General features: G+C 58.8%; 1 protein-coding gene across 1 annotated transcript in view; it reads right to left on the reverse strand.

The window, feature by feature from the left end:
- GRM4 (glutamate metabotropic receptor 4) overlaps positions 1-14906 on the reverse strand; it is a 29790-nt gene extending 14884 nt beyond the window's left edge. Inside the window, exons 1-2 of the mRNA XM_062509360.1 lie at positions 14388-14906; positions 8308-8524 (exon numbers count right to left, since the gene is read on the reverse strand). Coding sequence (XP_062365344.1) covers positions 8308-8524; positions 14388-14906 — 736 coding nt within the window. The remainder of the gene's footprint in view (positions 1-8307; positions 8525-14387) is intronic.
- Positions 14907-22071: the final 7165 nt, after the last annotated feature.

Consider the following 22071-nt stretch of genomic DNA (forward strand, 5'->3'; position numbering starts at 1 on the left):
CTTTCCCCTCCTCTCCCAGGTCACCGCCTTCATTCCTCCTCTTCCTCCAGCCCAGCCCTTCTGCACCACATTCCCTCCTACCCTGTATCTCTGCAGCTCCTCTCTGCCTTTCACCCACTCCTCTGGTACCTGTCACCTTCAGCCACCACCACATCACACTTCAAATGTCCCTAGGACAGGCACACGGTCCCATCCTGGCAGCTCAGTGAGGATTTTCCAGCCAGTTCCAAGCACCAGCCTCTCCCTAGCCCAGGATTTGCAAAGGGTTCTGCACACAGAACGGTCAAACTCTGGCAAAACTATCCCATGGGAAGAGCAGCCAGGCCCTGCAGAGGGGCTTATTCCCATCCCTGTAGCACTGGCCAAGTTCCAGCCCAGCTTTCCAAGGAGCCATTGCAAAAACAGGTAATTAAAATTAAAAGACACAATTGGAAGAGCAATTGGAAGAGCCCCCACACTTCACTTCTGGGCTCCCAACCTCCAGCTCCAAAATGCCAGAGCCCTCCTGCTCCTGCATTTCTGCAGATGCCAATAAAGAGAGAGATGGGAGAGAAAATTAAACATTGTGGGACCTTCTGGATGTAATTGATGGTCCCAATTTGCATAGTAAATGACATGGCTGATGCCTCCTGCCACTAACACATCACAGCTTAAGCAAAGGTCAGCATAATTACCAACCCGGAGCTGGGACAGATACCCAGAGCAGGGCCCTGGAGAGGAGCAGGACAGGACAGGGTGGGGACAGGCTCCAGGAGATTTTGCTCCCTACCTGGGGCTGCAGGAAAACTGGGAAGATTTGGCCCCTTGCAGCCAAAACCCAAGAGCAGGGCAATGTGCTGGGTGCTGAGCAGGCAGGGAGGGCTGCAGGGATGGGGGTACAGCATCCCCACCCTCTACTCACTGACCGGGGCTTTCCAGGGGTTTTTGGGGGGTTTGTTTACCTGTGGTAAGAAATTGGGCCAATTTGCTGTTTGTTTCCCATATGGGGAGCCAGATGGATGGAGTGGAGGGAGTTGGATAAACAGACAGATCAGCCAGGCGAGGCGGGCAGCAGCCGGCAGCGCCAGCAGGACGGGAATGTCCCAGCCTGGGGACACTCACCCCGGTCACCACCGAGCCCCCAGCAAGGCCAGGGTGTCACAGCACGCTGCCAGGGGCCACCGTGCAGCTTAATTACAGTTTCCATGGCAATCGGTGGAGGAAATCCAACAAAAGCAGCACTTTACAAACACCGAGAGCTGTCCAAAAGCTCTGGCACGGCCAGGAGGGAGAGCGCACAGGCGAGTGGCAGCTGGGGGCTGGCACGGGCACACACCTGAGTGCCACCAGGCACTGGTGCTAGGGAACAGCTCCCTGCACACGTGGCACAGGAGATGGGCCCATAAATAACCAAGAAAAGAGGTTAAATCGATGGCAGTTCAGAAACGACCATGATGTTGCTCAGCTGCTTCGTTAAATCAAACTAACGAGGAACGCGGCTCCTCCAGGTGACAGCCTGCAGGGCCGGGGAGCCCCTGGTTTCCACAGCAGATGCTGACAATGTTTTTATCTTCTTAATTAATGAAACCAACAGCAAGAAGTCCAGGCTGTCAGGGGGGCAGTGGCTGTGTGCTTTGGGGAGCTGCGTCTCTCGGTACCAGCATTATTCACACCCCCAGCACCACAGGCAAAGGGGATTTGCCAAGTGATGCTCCCACTGTCTTCGCACAAAAATCCATTTAGTCAAAACACTCCTCTAAAGCCAGAAATCCAAGCGAGGAGGTGGCAGAGATGGGGAGGAGGCGACCACTCTCTCTATTCCAATCAGATGGCACAGCACTGCTCCCTGATTTGGGACAAGGTGTGACTCTGGGACAAGGCAGCAGGTGAGGTGTGGGGACCCCTCTTCTCCTCCCCCAGCTTAGGAAAGGACCAAAGAGGAGCAGGAATACTGGAGATGGGGGGAACACCCCACAGGCAGCTGCTGGATGCAGTTTGGGGCCAGGCAGTCAGAGGATGCTCAGAGGAGATCCCGTGCATTTTGTCACTGGTGGCGCAGGACACAGGGCACCCGCAGCAAAAAAAACAGCCTGGAAAACCTGAGCCGCCTTCCAAACCTCCCCTGCCAGCGCTGCCTACACCATCCTCAGGCTCGTGGCTTTATCCCTCCCATCCCAGTGGGATCTCACCTCCCCCGGCATCTCCAGGGCCCTGGGGACTCCCCTGATGCCGCTGGGGAAGCGCCTGTTGTCAAACACGGGTCAGGGTTTAATCTCCCCCATTAAAGCGCAGCCACTCCGGCTTCCCCCCTTGATTGCCTCTGCTTAATTCGCTCGTGGCTCAGGGTTCTGCCAGGGCTCCCGCAGAGCCTGCCAAGCTTGCAGCAAGCAGGGACAGGGGTAAAGCAGGGACCCCGCTCAGCCGTGCTGGGAACAGCGATGTGGGTGTTCCCACCAGCCCGGGCAGTCCTGGGCACCCCGGGGAGGGATCGGGCTCCGCACAGAAGCAGTGATGCCATTCCCAGTCCCAGCCTTCCCATGAGATTCCCGAGCCCACAGCCTTAACTGGGAGCGGTGGGCTCCTCCCCTGCCCCGGGACTCATTGCTTGTGTCACTTCAAAGCCTCGAGGAACCAAGTGATTACAGGAGAAGCCATCAGGGACGGAGATCTGCGCCCTCTCCTGCGAGTGGTGAGACAGAAACGCTGCAGTCAAACCTCCTGGCTCAAGATTTGGGAGTGGCTTTTTTGGGGGCGACCTCCCGGTGCAGCCACCGCGAGTAATGAACCCGGCTGGAACCAGAAAGACACAGCCAGGGATGTCACACAGGGATGAGCAAAGGCATCACAAATATACATCAAGGCTCTTAACTAAAAATATGGAAAACTTAGTGAAGGATGAAACAATAGAGTGGGGGGAAACGGCAGCAAAATTGATCCAGGTACACAGCTAAGGAGTCCTGCACTGGGCTGGGAATATTCCCCCCTGCACAAACCCAAGGTGTGGCACACACCAGCTCTGTTACACAAACATCCATCCCAGGCCTCATCCCCGAGAGCTTGGAGACAGCAGAGACCTCAACGACGCCAGAGGGTGCTGGGTGGGTCTGCCTGACCACCAAAATGATGCCACAGGTCAGGGGCATGGGGAAATGCTGGACAGAGCTCTGGGCTGGAGGTGGGGACACCAGGGACACCTCGATGCTGGCCCTGCCGTGCATCTCGGTGTGCAGTGGAAATCCAGCTGACAGCCACTGCCAGTGCAGGATGATCTCGGGGAGTAGGATGGATTTTGGGAGCAGAATGCACTTAAAACACTTAAAAATGGCAGAAGAAAACACATCCTTTGTAGACTGAACATCTCTGCAATGCTAAAAACCAAACAGCAGCACTCTAGCAAATAAGGACTCTCCAGCCACCACTGCAGCCACCAGCAACCTCCAGGGGCCAACAGCATCATCACCAGAGCGACTGCAAATATGGATAAAGATGAAACGATAAATGAATAAAGATGTAACAGCCACCCAGGTCAGTCTGTTGTGGTAGCCCAGGGCCAGCCCCAGCTGCAAGAATAACCCATCTCCAGGGCAAGTTTCCTCCCTGCATCGCTGTCGGAGGTCGCTTTGTGCCTCAAGCAGAACCATTTTCCACTGCGCTGCGAAGCTTCAACGTGAGGCTCTGCTAAAAATTGAAACTGAAGGTCAAGTTGATAATGCATCAGAAAGCAAACAGCTTGAGTGCGAGCTGCTAACGACAGCAATGAGCATTATTGCCTGATGGAAATAAAACCCGACTCCGAAGGCTCAAGCTTGGCATGAGAAATGAAGCAGAGCGCTGTTGGGAGGAGAGGGGGAGCTGCTCACCCTGAGCTGGGTGGGTGAGGAAGCCCTGGGCAGAGCCAGCATGGGGGGCTGGGGATGAGGCTGGGGCTGTTCCTGCCTGTTCCCCCAGCATAAAAACCCCCATGGGGAAACTCCACCACTTGACCAACAGCCGGCCAGCCCCTGGCACAGGCCAGATCCTCGCTCAGCTGACAGCCCTGTCCGTGCCTCTGACAGGCTGGAGGCCCCTGGAAGCAGTGACAAATCACAGGATCATTTAGGCTGCTGGAGAAATGCAACTGAGAGCCAGGAATATCCCACAGAGGGCACAGATCCTTCAGTCCTTCTCCATGGATCTGTGCTTGTGTAAAGGTGTTTGGTGCCAACAGAGCCCTTTGCACAGGGGAAGACAGAGAGGTGAAGTGGGCAGAGCCTGGCTCTTCCTCCAGCCTCGCATTGTCACCACAGATGGCATGGCTAAGGAGATTTAAATACATAAAATAAAGGGAAAAAAAACTTAAAAGCGTGTTTTTGGTCCAGCCTCACCATTCTTGATGGCTGTGGCTTTACTTCCATGGGCAAAGCAGTGTGGCTGACACCCCAGACTCGCCCCAGGGGAGATGCTCCAGGGAGCAGCTCAGAGCCCACCCAGGGCCCCACAGCCAGTTCCCACAAATCTAAATCTCCATCCTGCAGCGTGTCAGGGACACAGCATCACCACTGGCACCACACGGGCTGCCCTCACACTGCGGGCACCGTGGAAATCTGCTTTTTGATAACTAAATTATCACTAATGCACACATCGCCAGGTTATGTGGATACCCAAATTACACGACTGTGGCAGCCCTGGATTAACACAGAGCTGCTTTGGCTCCCTGTGCGCTCCTTTACTCTGCAATTACGCTGTCAGATCGTTAACATCTGGTTAGAGGAGCTCCTGCTAACCACAGGTATCTCCAAAGAAAAGAGCTCATGCCACAGCAGGACCACCAGTGACAACCTCCACTCCTTACTGGTGCCTAGTGGAGCAGGAGAGTGAGTTTGAATCGTGCCTGTCGTGAACGGATCCCCTGGGGGCTGCACCCATGGATGGGGAAGCAGAGCATCCCCCAGCCCCTCTCCAAACCTGCCAGGTACTGGTACACACCCCCAGAGCATCCCCCAGCCCCTCCCCAGACCTGCCAGGTACTGTTACACACCCCCAGAGCATCCCCCAGCCCCTCCCCAAACCTGCCAGGCACTGTTACACACCCCCAGAGCATCCCCCAGCCCCTCCCCAAACCTGCCAGGCACTGTTACACACCCCCAGAGCATCCCCCAGCCCCTCCCCAAACCTGCCAGGCACTGTTACACAACCCCAGAACATCCCCCAGCCCCTCCCCAAACCTGCCAGGCACTGTTACACACCCCCAGAGCATCCCCCAGCCCCTCCCCAAACCTGCCAGGTACTGTTACACACCCCCAGAGCATCCCCCAGCCCCTCCCCAAACCTGCCAGGTACTGTTACACACCCCCAGAGCATCCCCCAGCCCCTCCCCAAACCTGCCAGGCACTGTTACACACCCCCAGAGCATCCCCCAGCCCCTCCCCAGACCTGCCAGGTACTGTTACACACCCCCAGAGCATCCCCCAGCCCCTCCCCAAACCTGCCAGGTACTGTTACACACCCCCAGAGCATCCCCCAGCCCCTCCCCAAACCTGCCAGGCACTGTTACACACCCCCAGAGCATCCCCCAGCCCCTCCCCAAACCTGCCAGGCACTGTTACACACCCCCAGAGCATCCCCCAGCCCCTCCCCAAACCTGCCAGGCACTGTTACACACCCCCAGAACATCCCCCAGCCCCTCCCCAAACCTGCCAGGTACTGTTACACACCCCCAGAGCATCCCCCAGCCCCTCCCCAAACCTGCCAGGTACTGTTACACACCCCCAGAGCATCCCCCAGCCCCTCCCCAAACCTGCCAGGTACTGGTACACACCCCCAGAGCATCCCCCAGCCCCTCCCCAAACCTGCCAGGTACTGTTACACACCCCCAGAGCATCCCCCAGCCCCTCCCCAAACCTGCCAGGTACTGTTACACACCCCCAGAGCATCCCCCAGCCCCTCCCCAAACCTGCCAGGCACTGTTACACACCCCCAGAGCATCCCCCAGCCCCTCCCCAAACCTGCCAGGTACTGTTACACACCCCCAGAGCATCCCCCAGCCCCTCCCCAAACCTGCCAGGTACTGTTACACACCCCCAGAGCATCCCCCAGCCCCTCCCCAAACCTGCCAGGCACTGTTACACACCCCCAGAACATCCCCCAGCCCCTCCCCAAACCTGCCAGGTACTGTTACACACCCCCAGAACATCCCCCAGCCCCTCCCCAAACCTGCCAGGTACTGTTACACACCCCCAGAGCATCCCCCAGCCCCTCCCCAGACCTGCCAGGTACTGTTACACACCCCCAGAGCATCCCCCAGCCCCTCCCCAAACCTGCCAGGTACTGTTACACACCCCCAGAGCATCCCCCAGCCCCTCCCCAAACCTGCCAGGCACTGTTACACACCCCCAGAGCATCCCCCAGCCCCTCCCCAAACCTGCCAGGCACTGTTACACACCCCCAGAGCATCCCCCAGCCCCTCCCCAAACCTGCCAGGTACTGTTACACACCCCCAGAGCATCCCCCAGCCCCTCCCCAAACCTGCCAGGTACTGTTACACACCCCCAGAGCATCCCCCAGCCCCTCCCCAAACCTGCCAGGTACTGGTACACACCCCCAGAGCATCCCCCAGCCCCTCCCCAAACCTGCCAGGCACTGTTACACACCCCCAGAACATCCCCCAGCCCCTCCCCAAACCTGCCAGGTACTGTTACACACCCCCAGAGCATCCCCCAGCCCCTCCCCAAACCTGCCAGGTACTGTTACACACCCCCAGAGCATCCCCCAGCCCCTCCCCAAACCTGCCAGGTACTGTTACACACCCCCAGAGCATCCCCCAGCCCCTCCCCAAACCTGCCAGGTACTGGTACACACCCCCAGAGCATCCCCCAGCCCCTCCCCAAACCTGCCAGGCACTGTTACACACCCCCAGAACATCCCCCAGCCCCTCCCCAAACCTGCCAGGCACTGTTACACACCCCCAGAGCATCCCCCAGCCCCTCCCCAAACCTGCCAGGTACTGGTACACACCCCCAGAGCATCCCCCAGCCCCTCCCCAAACCTGCCAGGCACTGTTACACACCCCCAGAGCATCCCCCAGCCCCTCCCCAAACCTGCCAGGTACTGGTACACACCCCCAGCACAGCCCCTTTGCACCTGCAGCTCCACATCCCCCTGCAGCCACTGCTCCAGAGCATCCCCACGCACTGCTCCTTGCGAAGCCACAGCCCCGTGAAAAATATTCCACTTTTCAAGTGAAAATCCTGAAGAGCAGCTCCCAGGTTGCATCCCCAGATGGGTTTCTCTGCATACTAAAAGCACAGCCAGCTCCGGTGCCAGGGCGCGCGCGCAAGAGACGGAATTAAGGCTGCTCCTATTTATAGGGCTTTGATTAGGAGCTCATCACCTCCAAGTTTTTATTCCCTTTATCCATTTATAAGGCCATAACGCAGTTTGACTAGCTCCAGATAGGCCGGTGTCCCACCGACTTTGCCAGAACCTAATGTGCCATTCAGACACACTTAAGCTTGTAATAAGCAGCAGCCTGCGCCCTGCAGGGGTTTAACTGTCTCAAAAAAACACCCTTTAGCTCCCGTCCCACCCAGTGCTGGGGGGCTGAGGTGATGCCAGAGCCAGGAGGGACCCCAGTGCTGTGCCAGCCCCTCCTCGGGGTCCTGGAGCAGCTCTGAGTTTGTGGTAGCAGCACTCACAGCAGCGATTCCCAGGGCTCCTCGCCCATCCCAGGGTTGATTTTGGGTCCCCACAAGCTCCTGTGCTGCTCCCAAGGCTGCTAATCCCCCCTAAGCATCCCAGAGCTCCTGTCAGCAAAACGCTTTCTGCCTCCAGACAAATCCTCCCAAAGAGTTCTGCTGAGCAAGGACTTTCTGCCTGTCCAAAGCCCATAGACAAATTAAAGCACCTGCCCTGGGGGATAATTCCACTAAAATTGGGTGCAGCTCGTGGTGGCGCCAACTTGATTTTCTATTAAAACCTGGGAGCATTTGTAAAAGTCTTGTCTTCTGGAAGGCGCCCAGCACTGTGGCTCAGGTGCAGGGGGAGGGGTGAGACTAGCTCGGCAGATCCCACAAGGAATGGGATGTCGAGATGCTTCCCAAAAGCAGCCTGCCCTGCAGAGTTTTGGACTGGAGACCAGGAATGCTGGTCCCAAGACTTGCTGGAAAACTTGGATCCTTGTTTGGGCAGCCCCAAAACCCACACTGCTCTGGGGCCATCCCGCAAAGAACACCATCCATTGCCTCATCCACATCCCAGCTCAGCCCAAGGAATCCAACCAGACACATCCCTCCATCCCATCCTTTTCTCCTCCTGTCTCAGCTGCTCCCATCCCAGGAGAGATCCACTCACCATCCTCCCTGGACTTTTGGATGAAGGCCTCCACCCCGCTTTCACCGTAGCTGCCCTCGGAGGCCAAGGTGGAGACATAATTCCACTTGAGTGCTTTGACAATGTCCACCATGGCCTGGGCCTGGTAGGTGTCCGAGGGGACGACACGGGAGAAGAAGTCGTAGCGGCTGTTGTCGCTCAGGTCCGGCGCTGTGGAGGCGTAGCTGATCTGGGGGATCTGGGACGGAGCCAGGAAAGGCACAGAATCAGGACAAGGAGGGGATGATCTCCACCCCACAACCTTGTCCGTGCTCCCAAAGCCCTGCTCTGGGACAGAGGGAGGTGGGAACTGAGGGTGAGCACGGGGTAGGTGGAGCATGTGCCACCATCAGGTGGTCCAGGGGAATCAGGGCTTGGGGAACACCTGCATCTCAGGAACACCCAGCAGGACCCCAAAAGGGTTTCTGCAGCATCCAGTGCAGGAGAGACCAAAGAAAAAAAACCATAATTCTGCCCAGGCCAACCCTGCCAGGGTCTCCCTTTGGCTTCCTCCCCAGGAAGGACAGATCCAACCCATCCTGCCCCCCCCCAGCCCTCAATAAGCCCCTTAAATTAACCAGAGCCCCACACCTCTCCCAGCACACTGCAATGATTTAGCACCACAGGATCAGGCAATGTTTAACACTTATACAGCACTTTCCATTTCCAAAACGCACCACACATTCTCATTTATCTTAAAGATGGAAAAGGCTTATTAAATTATCAAGCTCAGGTTCTCCCCACCAGCTGTGGGAATCCGAGTTGGTGTAATAAGCCCCAGCCACCTCGCTGGGAGCCCAGCTGGGAGCTGCCTCCTAGGGATGAGATATGTACCAAGGCCACCCCATGGACCCTCCTGAGTGCCCCAACCCTCCTGGCCCCACTCCATCCTCCTCCAGTCCTGCATCTCCCAGTTCCTCCTTTGTTTCTCTGTGATTTCCCCTCTCCCACTCCTGCCTCTCTCTATTAAATGCGATTCTGGTGTTATAAACCCACGACTGCACCTGAATGCTAAAAGGCCCCTGGAAAGGAGCAGCCACCCTTCTACCTGCCTGCGAAACAGGAGATGAAAAAACAGAGAGATGGAGCAGGAGTGGGAGAGGGAGAGGAAGGAATCTTTATCAAGGCACAAACAGGATTACTCCCCGTGACAATCTGCTTTGTGCTCCGTTCTGAGGGGCTCTGATCTGCTCGTTGGGGATCTCTGACTGGAGCTGGTGCATGAGACTCCATTAAAATTCTGCTCAGCAGGTGAGGAGCTCGTCTGGCAATCGCTCATCCCGGGGGGAGCAGGGGGGCTGCTCCCAGCACAATCCCTCCTCTTCCCTGCCAAACCTGCAGGATGGCCACGGCTCAGGATGGAGGCAGTGCCCACAGCGTGCCCACAGGCAGCAGCAGTGCCCGTGCCAAAGGTGATTTGGGAGCCTGGATGCTCCCAAAATCATTTACCTCTGCCAAGAGCTTTGGTTCAACCTCTTCCACAGGGCACTGGTGATGGAGATTTCCCAGCTATTCCCCACACCACCACCATCCCACCTAAACTCCAATAGCCTGGGATTAAACCCTGGCCTGCCCATCCTGCTCCAGCCTGAGCTGGAAAGCAAAGCCCAGAAAATACCTGTTGATCCTCAGGCTATGGACTGGAAGCTGTATTTTAATAAACAAAAGGAAAGGTCTTTTTTTCTCTCACTCCTCTGCCTTGGAAGAAAGTGAAAATAAAATACCAGTTCCCAAATGACCATTTCATAGATTTCTTCTGCCTTTTCTCCCCCTCTGCCTTTTTGATAGCCCAACTCCTGGCACCAGCTATTTTCTCAGATAAAAGACAAAAGTCCTTTTAGGTACATAAAAGCAAAACTCAGGCAGGGAATTCAAGGTTCTTAGAAAGAAGGATGCAGTGGGAAGAGGGAGCTGGAAACATCTCTCAGCTGCAAAGTTGGGCATGGTGGTCTCTTGTCTGGCTCATCTCCAGCTTGGGACAAACACTGCGTTGAGGAAATTAGTAGCTCCCCTGCACCTCAAGAGTTCCTTGCCTTATCAAGAGCGGGGGCAGGGGGTAAAACTTTCTTCCTTGTTTTGAATAAAAAAACATCACCCAGAAGCACCCTGAGCCTGGAGAAGCATCCCTTGGAGTAAGAGAGATGGTGGGAGGTGGGGTTGGAGGTGTCATCCTGCTCCCTCAGGATCAATGGACTGATATGGCTGATTTAAATGCACTGGGAAAGCTGCATTTGGTACCCTCCATCATCACCCATCATTAATGTGCCTCAGGAGTGGCTGTGGTGTTTTCTCCACCAGCAGAAGACAGAATCCCCCCAGACTGGGAAGAATTAGGAAAAGGTGGTGATTTCAGCACATCCCAGATCAGGCTTAAACCACTGATGTCAACATCAGCCTGAGCAGGCAGGCAGGAAGAACCAAAAACCAGCCAAAAACCCCAAAACCACTGCAGAGCCAGAGCTGGGCACGCTGGCCAAGGGCTCCTGCACCAACTCCCCCATGCCAGAAACAGGGTCACGAGCAGCTAATTCCCTCCCTATAATTATTAATTTCATGCATATCTTATGCAAACCCCTGGTTCGCCGACAAGATGGAATTGATTTAATTAGAATTTCCATCATCGAGCCATTTGGATGGCAGCTTTTAATTAGGGAGAGCATTAAGCACCGCAGGGGCTGGAGCAGCGAGGGGCTGAGTGGGGCTGCTCAGAACTCGGCGTCGGGATGGAAGGAGCTGCAGCCCCATCCTGCTGCCCCTTCCCTGGGCAGGGGTCAGGCCAAGGATCCAGCCTTCAGCATCTCCCTGGAGAGGGAAAAAGCAGAAATAAAACTGCAGGAAGCACAGCAGGTGTAGGAAGATGCTGTCCCTGATCCCTGCCAGACCTGCCACCACCCGTCCTGTCCCACTCCTCATCAACAAGCCCTGCCCAGGGGACACCTCAAGGCTGGGGGCAGCCCAGGGGAGCGGGGCAGCCTCAGTTTGTTCCAATAAGGCCCGGGAAGAGCAAGGAACTGAAGTGGAAGCAGCAGGTGATTTATCTGAGCATCCCCAGCCGGCTGCCACCTTCCCGCTCAGTGAAGGTTATTTACTTGCTGAATGGGGAAGCGTGTCCTGAATCATTCTACCCCGCTGCCCCCACAGCCTTGGGGCACCCCAACATGAGCCAGGGAGCCCAGAATTGCCATGGGGGTCTCAGCACTACCACGGGCTGAGCCCAGAACCCAGGGGCTGACCCAGCTCTGCCCCTGCCACCCCCAGGCAGCGCAGCCTCGTGTGCCTGCAGGTGCGGAGTGCCCGTCCTCAGGTGAATTATTCATGTTGTACAACAGCCCCGCGCTGCAGAGAGCGGCTGCACTTTCTGCCACGGAGGAAAGAATTGCCACAAAGTGCCTGGCACGTGTCAAACCCAGCCTCTGGCTGCTCATCCCACGCTGAGTGCTCCACCTTGGCACAGCTCGTTGTGGGTGGGGATGAAAAACACACCTCAGAGCCCAAAGCAGCTTTTAGGGGACCCCGTTTGCAGAAGGGATCCTGGCTTCCTTGACACCATCACTGCTGTGGTGGTTCAGGAGCCAGTGGGTAGAGCTGGGGCTGGAGAGGCAGCAGCAAAGGGTGGGAAGGAGCTAGAACGTGCCAGAGGGCTCCGGCAGTGACACCACAGAGATGCTATCACACGGGGCCGAGAGCACGGATTTGGGGAAAGGATTTTCTGCAGGCAGAGCGACGAGGAGTGATGAAACCAGCTTGGACAGAGGATGCCGCATCTGCAAGTTGTTCCACTGATGTACAGCTTTAATTAGGAGGCGTCAGCTAACGAAGGACCCGTTATTTATTTATGCAGTGCAGGAGCAACAAAAGCCCTGGCAGGGAGGAGCAAGGCTGGCCTAGCGGGGAACGCTGGGGGCTGTAACATGGATAGAGCACAGGAGGGAGTGTGGGGTGGTACAAGGGGAACACAGCAGGGAGAGCATCATTTTGAGACAGGAGCAGCCACCTGCAGCGTGCTCACGGTCACAGGAGAGAAGGGGGAAAACTGGGGGGGCTGCTGTGCCTCACTCCCATCCAGGGCTCTGCAGGACTTGTGCGGACTCCTTGTCTTGGTGGACTTTAATTCATTCTGTGCTGCTCCCTGGATATGCTGGAGCCCTCCCAGATGTTTTGGAGCCTTCTCCGAGAACCACTCGAGCACTTCAGAAACCAGAGTGCTCAGAGGCCACTTTGGAACATCCCACAGGGACGGTTCCCCCGTCCCAGCGCTTTCCACCAGTGTTCCTGTGCTGGGGGAACACCGAGGGGGACAGAAGTGACACAGCAACACAGGGCCAAGCAGGAGCAGAGCTCCAGCCAGGGCCGTGCCCCAGGGAATGGGCAGAGGCAGCTGACTGTGCCCGAGGCAGCCAACGCTTTGCTGAACCTTGGAGCAGAGTCACCCACGCTTAAAGGTCAGCGGCGGCGTGAAATGGAAGTCGCCTTATTCTCATTTTAAGCATGTCCCTGCCATAAAAGCAGTGTTTGAATAACAAAGAGCAGCAGCAGCACTCGGGTCGTGGCAGGGGGAAGAGCCTGCAAAACCCCCAAACCCCCAGTCCCTGCCTGCTGCAGGAATGGCTGAACCCAGTAATGAGACCCCAGTCCCATGGCAATGGTGTCCCTGTGCTGGGACCACTGAGGAGGGCACCAACCCCCACAATGGGATTCACTGCTGTCTAAGAAACACTGAGATGTTCCTTATTCTCTTTCCCCAAGGGGTTTTGAGGTCTCCATCCTCTACCTGCTCATCCCTCCACCTTTGCATTTCTTCCCTGCCCCGTTAGGCTGGGATCAGCTCTGGATTAAAGCTTCTGGGGCTCAGGATGCACCAGCAGCAGCACCAGTACCCAGCTGCTCAGCTGGGGCAGGACTGTCCAAGGACTAAAACTGGAGAAGGGTGAGGGGAAAAAAAAGAAAAAAAGAACCTAAAAAGATTTAAGCTACCCCTGACTATTCTGACTGTCACTCTCCTGCCTCCTTCCACCCTGCCAGCATCCCTCCTCCTCTCCAGAGCAAGTATTCAATCTTTTTTGTCTTGGCAAATAGCTTTTAAGTTCCTCCCACTCCCTCTAATTTATATTATTTTAATTATTGAATAGCCCTCTCACTCGTCGCCTGGAACATTAACACATTTTTTTTAAAAAAAGGGACCCAGAAAAATCAAACTCCATCAGCGATCTGGTTTTTCTGTCTTCACTAACAGCTTCCAGCTCTCCCAGGAGGGGACCCAGCTCTCAGCATCCTGGGCTGGCAGAGAAAGAGGAGGGGGAAGAGAGAGGGGGAAACAGCACCAAGCCTGCAGAACACAGGAATTTCAGGGTGCTGGGAGAAGGACAAGATGGGATGGGGCCCTTATTGCCACTGGAGGTACAGAATATTTACATTTCTCCCTCATTTCTGCATAAAACCCTTGTTCACACACTCTGCAGCCCAGGGACGTGGTTGTGGATAAATAATTCTACAGCAAGGGGGAAAGGAATTATCAACTCCTCAGCATTCCTGCAGCTGGCACAGAGCAGGAGGGAGAACCCTATTCATCCCGCCACAGGCTGAGCACCCCCGGGGTTGGTGGCACAGGACAAGTGTCCCCAGCCTGGCTGACGTTCCCAGGCCAGAGCAGAGCTGTTCCCTGCCATCGGCCACGGCATCCTCCAGCCCTTTGGCCACCCAGCCGCCTGGCTCAGGTGGGATTTACATTTTGGGGTATGACCACACCCCAGACAGAGCATTCCCCAGAACCAGCAGCAAACCCACCCTCAGCCCTCCTCCCATCCAGCCCCCACCACGGGGTGGGAGCACCAGTGCCACAAAGCCGGGGGAGATGAGACAAAAATCCTCCTGCTCCGAGTGTCGTCATTGGAGGGGGATGGAGGAAAGGATCCCCGGGGACCTGGGGGAGGCAGGAGAAGCATTTTAACAACACCAGCTCTGCCTCCCCCCAGCTGTGAAGGAAGAGGCACTTGTGGAGAAACGCTGCCAAAGCACCCGCCGGGGTTTTGCCGAGGGGCTCTCTTCACCTGGCCCAACCCTACCTTGAAGAGCCGCAGGATGTTGGCCACCATGATGGACACGGAGCTGCCCGAGGCGCCGATGACGCCGACCACCCGCTCTGGCTTGGTGATGATGGGGGGCCCCCCGCTGACGCAGCGCACCTCGGTGCTGTCCTTCTCGATGAGGGCCTGCACGAAGGTCAGCGACTGCTCCAGGGCGTGCGTGTCCCGCGAGCACGTGTCCAGGATGCGGGCGCCCAGGGTGATGTTGGGCAGCAGGTCGGGGTCGTTGTTGATGCGGTCCAGGGCGAAGAGCATGGCCTCCAGGCGATGGATGCCCTTCTCCTTCTTCAGCTCCCCGCAGGCTTTGCCCTCGGCGCCCCGGCCGTGCACAGGGAAGAGCCCCCCGAGCGTGATGTCCCCGTCGATGCGGATGGAGTTCATGTGCGGGTAGCCCTGGCCTTTGGGCTTGGCAGCACCCCCGGGCGCCCACCCCCAGCTCCAGGCACTCAGGAGGAGGCAGAAGGACAAATGCTCCATGCAAAAGCCACCCCCGCTCATCGCCAACGCCGTGCTGGGGCAGAGCTTGGGCCGGGAACGCGGCGCTCAGGGGGCCGGGCTGGGCCGGGAGGGTGGCATGGCTCCAGAGGGATCCTGCTCCGGCACCGTCAGCGGCTCCCGACGGTGCTGCTGGCCCCGGGGGAGCAGCGGGAGGTTGGGATGCAGGAGGGTGCCGGGGTCTGCATGGCTACACCAGGGAGGAGAGACAGCAGCAGAGACAAAAGGCCACACAAAGCTTCGGGTGTGTCCTCTGGAGACCTTGGAGGGACAGGGGAAAAGGGGAGAGAGAAAATTAGGAAGGAGCAGGAAGAGGACATCGGCTATTCTGGCTTTCGTCAGGGAGATGGGGGAAATTAGCACTGGGGATTATTGCAAAAAATACATTTGGGCTTCACTAGATCTTTGATTCACGCCAGGGGTTTTGGCCTAGCCCAAATGGCATCCAGGTAGAGGAGCTGGTCAGGGCCTCAGGGTCACTGTGCCCCACAGAGCAGGACCAACTCGGAGGAGGCCCTGAGAACCTGTCCCTTCTTAAGGGACTTGCGAGGGTGGGACAAGTCCCAAGACAGTGCTCAGAGGAGGGCAAACCCCACACACATCCCCTGGACCCTACCTATCCTAAAACACCCCTACTTTTTCCCAACAGGTTTTTCAGTCACCTTCCACAAGCCCACTTGTCTTGAGCCCCACAAATTGAGATCTGCATCCTCAGCTAGAGCCAGGCACTGCCAAAACCTGGCATTCCAGCTCCAAGTCACAACCCAAAGCACTGCACTCCTGCCGCTCTCCCTTCAGCTACTGATTCCTGAACCAGCAGCTGCTTCCGTTATCGACAGCTTCCAGCAGCAGATATCGACAGCACCTGAGCTGCCCCCAGCCCAGCAGACAGCCCCTGCCTCAGTTTCCCCCCAGGCAGGTTCCCCCTCATGCCCATCCCCACTGTCTCCCAGCAGCTACTGATGGATGCTGAGAGCAGCACATGATTAATGCAGGCACCAAAAGCAGCACGGAGCTGAGCAGGCAAATGTATTCCCCAGGCAGGACGGGCAGTAACAGTGAGACCAAGGAAACAGCTTCAATTAATCTCAGCTCAAGCCCAGAGCCGGCACCCAAGCCCATGGCTGCCGGACAGAACCTCACTGGCCCCGAGGGTGCTCCTGCTCCGAAGCCATCCCAGCCAGGAGGACCCTGGCTTCAACTCACCTCCATAAATTATACACCTCCCCTCCGCAGTGCTTGAAGGCCCGTCTCCAAAGCGATTCTGACAGCCGGGGCTTTTAAGGAACCAGAATTAACCCGGTGCCCAGCTCTGTGCTTCCAGAGGCAGGAGACTGGGAATGCTGCAGCAAATCCCCTGCCCCAGCTGACAGGAGAGCCCCTGGGAGTGCGGCCCCGCTGACATGGGGATCAGGGACAGGGTGATCCCTGATCAACCTGCATGGTCCTGTCCCTTCTGCAAGGACCACCCCATGCATCACCAGTGGGCACAGAGCAGGGGAATGTGATTCTGGCACGGCCTGGGAGCGGGTCAGGCTCTGCCAGTGCAGGGGAGGAGGAGGATGGGGAGATGAAGGGATGCTCAGACACAACAGCCGCTTTCACAGCCCCACACCAGCCAAAAGCAGGTCACCTCTCCCACCCTCATCCCTGGAGCTGCAACACTTCTGCCCATCAAAGGTGGGATGCTCACACCATGGACCCGCTCCCAGGAAAGCCCTCAGAGCCCACGGCAGCTCCCACAGAGCTGGCAGTGCCCCCAGAGCCCACTGCTTTTCCCTTTCTTCTTTTAAGCTTTTTCCCTCTCTGTTCTCTCCCCTTTGTGGCTCCTTTGATCTTATAATCTGAACGAACTGAAGGTAAAAATATCACGGCAGGCAAGAAGAAAGCACAAATAATGGGGAGAGGAGGAGGGAACTGGTTCGGAACCCTCACAGAATCATCAGGGGAGATGGAGCCGGAGTTACCCGATGAGCCCCTACTGCAAACAGCCCAGGAAGGTGTGACAGATGAGCACCCTCTCCCCTCCACCTGCCCCCGGCACCCCCTCAGCCACACACAAGTCACTGCTTCCACACAGCCCAGACCTCGGTTCCACCATGCTTGAGCCTCCCCAAAGCAGCTGTTCCACCAGGGGCACATCTGGAGGGACATGCACATCTGGAAGACACCTGCCTACAGCAGGTGCTCATGGAGCAGGGAACACCCTTATCCACACGCTCCGGGCAGCAAGGGGCCACAGCCACCCTCCTGCCGCACCTGCACAGCTCCACAGGGGCACCCCAAGGGTGGGAATAACAGGGTGGGCTCATCACTCATCGTGCTTACCCCAGCCCCAAAGGAAGGAGCAATTCTGCTTTCTCCTACTTGCAGCAGCACAGCACCGGTGAGGACGGAGCCTTCCCATCGCCCACACCCCAGCTATGCCCCAGCACAAGCACCAACCAAAGCGAGCTCTCCAGAGCCCGGCCGTGGGTCATCCCCTGCCCGAGCCAGGGTGGGCTGAGCAGCACCAGGGCAGAGGGAGCCGGTGCTGGGTGCTGCTGCCCCAGGACAGGCAGAGCCCTGCAGATCCCGGCACCCCGGACATGGGGCCGGGCAGCACGGTGGCATCCTGCCCCCCTCTAGTGGTGGCCACAGGGCCATCGGCATCGCCAGCCACGGAGGGCCCTGGAAGGAACAGGAGAGGGCTCGGAGCGCCGGACAGGTGAGCCCCACTTGGGGCGACCTGTTCTAGTGGAAGGTGTTCCCTGCCCGTTTCAAGGGCTGGAACTGCAGGAGCATTAAGGTCCCTTCCAACCCGAACCATTCTGTGATTCCATGAAATCGAGCTCTGATTAAAAATTCCCCCACATCACAGAGATCTTCTGCTGCAAAACCCTCTCCAGTGCCCAGAGGAGCAACTGGCCACCCCAGGCATCACCTCTGTGGTCCTTCCTGCAGCTCCTCCTGCATGTCCCCCCAAGCACTGCCCGGGCTGGGCTGTGGTGGAACACTCCAGACAGACCCTTCTCCGAGCAGACCCCACTCCCCAGAGCTCTGCCTGCAGCAGATCTGTCATCTCCCAGTTCAGAGCCAGGGCATTTTCTGGGGCTTGTTAAACCTGGCAGAGGCTGAGCTGGTTACACAGCCCAGGAAATGCAGCAATAATTCACCAAGAGCACCCAGCACTCACCTGCACATCCCCATGCCCAGCTCCACCAGCACCAGAAACTCCAGCCCAGCCCTGGCACTGGAAGGGCTGTGCCAGCTTAAGCCACACTGGTTCCTACCAGCTCCACAGCATCTTTTTGAAAATCAAGGCTATTTCTTTCCCCACCTGCTCTTCCTCAAGCAAGCAGGGCCAGTCAGCAGGCAGCACAATATCCCAATTAGTGTACACTCACTCTTCCCGCTTGCAAGCAGCTACAGGGTACTTTGCTTGGCTCCCGGTCTTTTTAATTGCAAAAGCTCCATGAAGTAGAGCAGAATTGAGATGTGGACAGAGGGAAGGGACGCCAGGTTAAGTTGTCTCTCGACAGGTAAAACCTTAAGTATTCAGGTCTGGTACCCCGGTGTTCGCTCGGAGAAGCAAGGCCACGGCTCAGCAGGCAGCCGTGAGCAGAGACCCTGGATTGTGCCATCCAAACTCCCCCAGTGAGCCCCAAAATGCAGCCCCTCGATCAATGCATGAACCAATATCACACCGCTCGCACAAACCTGAGCCCATCACCAAAGTGTCCTCTCCACAACTAGGTCCTGCCAGCACCCAGCTCAGAGCCCCACAGTGGGGAAAAGCTGGGTACAACCACCCACCTCAGTGCTCCAGAGCATCTCCTGATGTCCAAACAAAAGTGCTCCGGTAGGGTGCAGATGAGATCCAGCGAATATTTATCACACCATATTTATATACATGTCCTTAACTGCAGCAGGCCCTCTCCTTCCACCTCCCTCCCGCTGCCAAGCAGGTCAGGGCTAATCCCTCACTTTGAAGGATGGGATGGCGCGGCGGGGGGGGGGCGGGGGGGGGGGGGGAAGGCGAGCAGGATCCAGCCCCAGAGCAAGCGGAGAGAGAACAGAGGCTCACCTTGCGGGCAGACGGCGCGAGGTCTCCGCCGGCAGCCGGCGCAGAGCTGCAGCAGGAGCAGCTGGAAGGGAGGGAAGGAGCTGCCGCTCGTCCCCGCTCCTGCCACGTGCAGCAGAATCCCACAATTAATTTTTTATCGCCATCTGCAATTTGGGACGGTGCTGGCTCCGAGCGAGAGCGCGGCCTGACTGCCGGTGCCCGGCAGTGCCCGTGGCAGCACGCGGTGTCCCCGCTCCCCATCACACCTACGCCCCGACACTGCGGTCTGGCAGTGCCAGCCCCTGCCCACACCCCCTCGGTGGTGACTCCAGAGGTCCCAATCCTGAGCCGGGCTCGGTGCGGGGCCATCCAGGGAACTGCTGGGAGGAAAACCCTCCCTGAGACCCAGCGACCGGGAGGAAGAGCCGGTGCCCGCAGCGGGCACAAAGCTGGAAAGGGCGGCGGGCGCGGGTTCACGTATGTTATAATTAGGACCTGCCACTTCTTGAAGCCGTTGCCTTTCTGGGAAGAGCTGGAAGGGGGTGGCTGAGCTGACAAATCCATCCTCCTTCCTGCCTGATGCCAAAGTTGAAGCATGTGATGCTCTTTTTTGGGGAGCTGTTAGGCTCCTCCACAGGGCGATGCTGGCCCCTGGCATGTGGGGCCAGGCCATGGCTCCACTCAAGCTTGGATTCCCACAGGAAAATCGCCTTGGTGCTGCTCCGACACGCCAGGGTGTAGCTCAGCACCCCTAACCCAGTGCCTGATGCTGTCCTCAGAAGGGCTTTGCCCGTAGCCCACCAACCTCGGGCAGCTGGAGCCACTGCTGCCCACGGGGACCCTCTTCCATCTCAGAGAGGGATCGCCCTCACCGGGGCCCCCAGCACTGCCCCTCCAGCTCGGCCAGGCTGCCCAAAATCAGACGGGATCTCGGCACATCCCGTCGAACCAAACCTCCCAGCGCAAAGGTGGCAGGTCACAGAGAAAAGGGTCTTGTCCCAGCTCTCCCCCCGCCAGAGCCTTGCCCAGAACATCTCCTGGCACTTCCCCGCTGCCCGGTGAGGATAAACGTCGCTTACAGGGCGCGAAGGCAGGGAAGGAAACGAGCTTTTTCTTTTGGCAGTTCTCATGGTGTTTTCCCGAGCTCCTCGCTGCATTCAACAGATCAGCTCTGCTCCTTCCCTTCATCCTTCCGTCCCTCCCCGAGCCCTGCCCGGGGCACACGGCCACTGCCGGCGGTGACCGCCAGCCTTGCTTCGTGCCACCCCCGCCGAGCCCCGAGCCACAGGTCACCTGCAGCGCGATGGCGATGGCAAAGGCAGTGACTCACCCGCAGCCTCTCCGTCGCAGCCGCCGCCGAAGGCAGCGGGCATCCCCCAGCGCCGGAGCAGCCCACGGAAAATCACCCGGCTGGCAGAGCACGGCAAACTCATCACACCGAGGGGAGGAGGAGGAGGAGAGGAGGGCTGGCGGGGCTGCACCCGGGCAGGCAGTGGGAGAGTTCTCCGGTTTTTTCTCACGGCTGCCAACTTCCCCAGCGGCTCCCGACGCCTCAGATCCTCTCGCCCGGAGAGCGCCAAGGAGCGGGAGAACGCTCAGAGAGGAAAACGACCCCGTGCTGGAGCGGGGCTCTGCCCGGCCCAGGGCTGCCTCCGAAGGGTCGCTCCAGCGACGGGGAAGGGTCGTACTCCCCACAGCCCCTCCGAGCTGGCAGGGGAAGCGCCTTCAGCCCTTCGCCGCTCTCCTGTCCCCCCTGCTCTGCCCTGCGGCGGCTCTGCGGGCGCTGCCCGCTGCGGCGAGGCGAGGGCAGCCCCCGCCAGCGGCTCGGCCACGGTCACGGCCACCCTCCCCTGCCCGCTGCCTCCTGCCCCAAGCCCTGCCAGCCCCCTCCGTCCGGAGGAGCCCCCCAGATCCTCTCCCGGAGCCCTCGCCGGGCAGCGGGCACCTCTGGGGACTAAGGTGGCAGGTTGGGGACCTGCAAGGGGTGCCCTCCGTGCCCCGGGAGGAGAGGAGCAGCGGGGCGAGGAGGGGGCAGCGCTCCGCAGTCCCCAACAATGAATAATGCGATGAGTGGGAGAGGGGGGAGCGCTGGGGGTTCCGGGCTGCAGCCCCCGCTGTCGCAGCCCCCCCAACCCAAAAATAAGAAGGAAAGGCGGAAAATTCGCCGGAGCGTTGTGGAGGGGGGTGAGAGGCGAGGCTGTAGGGAGGGGGAGCGGGGGGCACTCCGGCCCCGGAGGAAGGTGCGGGGGCACCGGGCGTCCCGGGGATGCTCCCCCCGCGCCGCCCGCACTTACCCGCGGGCAGTGCCAAGTTGGCGGCGCCGCTGGCCCCGTCTCCGCCCGGTGCCCGGTGCCGCGATCCGCCCCCGGCCCGGGGGCGCGGGCAGCCCGGGGGGGCCCTGCGGCGTGCGGCGGGGGCGGCCCCGGCCCCCCCAGCCCCGGCCCGGCCCGGGAGCCGAGCGAGCCGCAGCCGGGCGGGACCCGCCGCGCTCCGCGCACCGCAGCCGCGGCGAGGAGGAGGAGGAGGAGGAAGAGGTGGAGAAGGGGGAGGAGGAGGGGGAAAAGGAGGAGGAGGAGAGCCGGGGCCGGGGAAGTTTTGCATGAAGAGGAGCTGGGAAGCCCGCCGCCGGCTTTGCCAGCCTCTTAAAGCACTAGCGCAGAGCGGGGACCCCCGCCCCGGCGGACCCCCGGCTCCTGGCGGAAGGGTCTCCCCGCTAGGCTGCTGAGGGTCTCCGGCTCCCTGCAGTGACAGCCATCCTCAAATTCCCTTTTCCAGGTGGGAACAGCTCCCGCAAGCAGCGATGAGGGAGGATGCTCGTCACCCCAAGCCGTTGCCCTTCTCTTCTCCCTCCCACAAGGCGCTGCCAACCCCCCGCCCCCGCGGAGCTCGGCTCCTGCCTCGCCTGCTTTCCCCATCAATCCCCCCCGCCGGGCCCTGCGGCTCCGAGGAGCCCGTCGTGCTGTGTCGATTCATTAATCCACAGAAAACACAGCCCCCTGGTAATGGCCATTGACACATTAACTGCTGCGATCCATCACGGTAATGACACGGTGGTGATTGCTCGGTCACCGGAGCAATTAGGGGCACACCCTGGCGCTCACCTGCGGGCATGCGGCGCTGCCA

The sequence above is a fragment of the Cinclus cinclus genome, chromosome 27 (genome assembly GCF_963662255.1).
Source record: "Cinclus cinclus chromosome 27, bCinCin1.1, whole genome shotgun sequence".
NCBI classification, from domain to species: domain Eukaryota; kingdom Metazoa; phylum Chordata; class Aves; order Passeriformes; family Cinclidae; genus Cinclus; species Cinclus cinclus.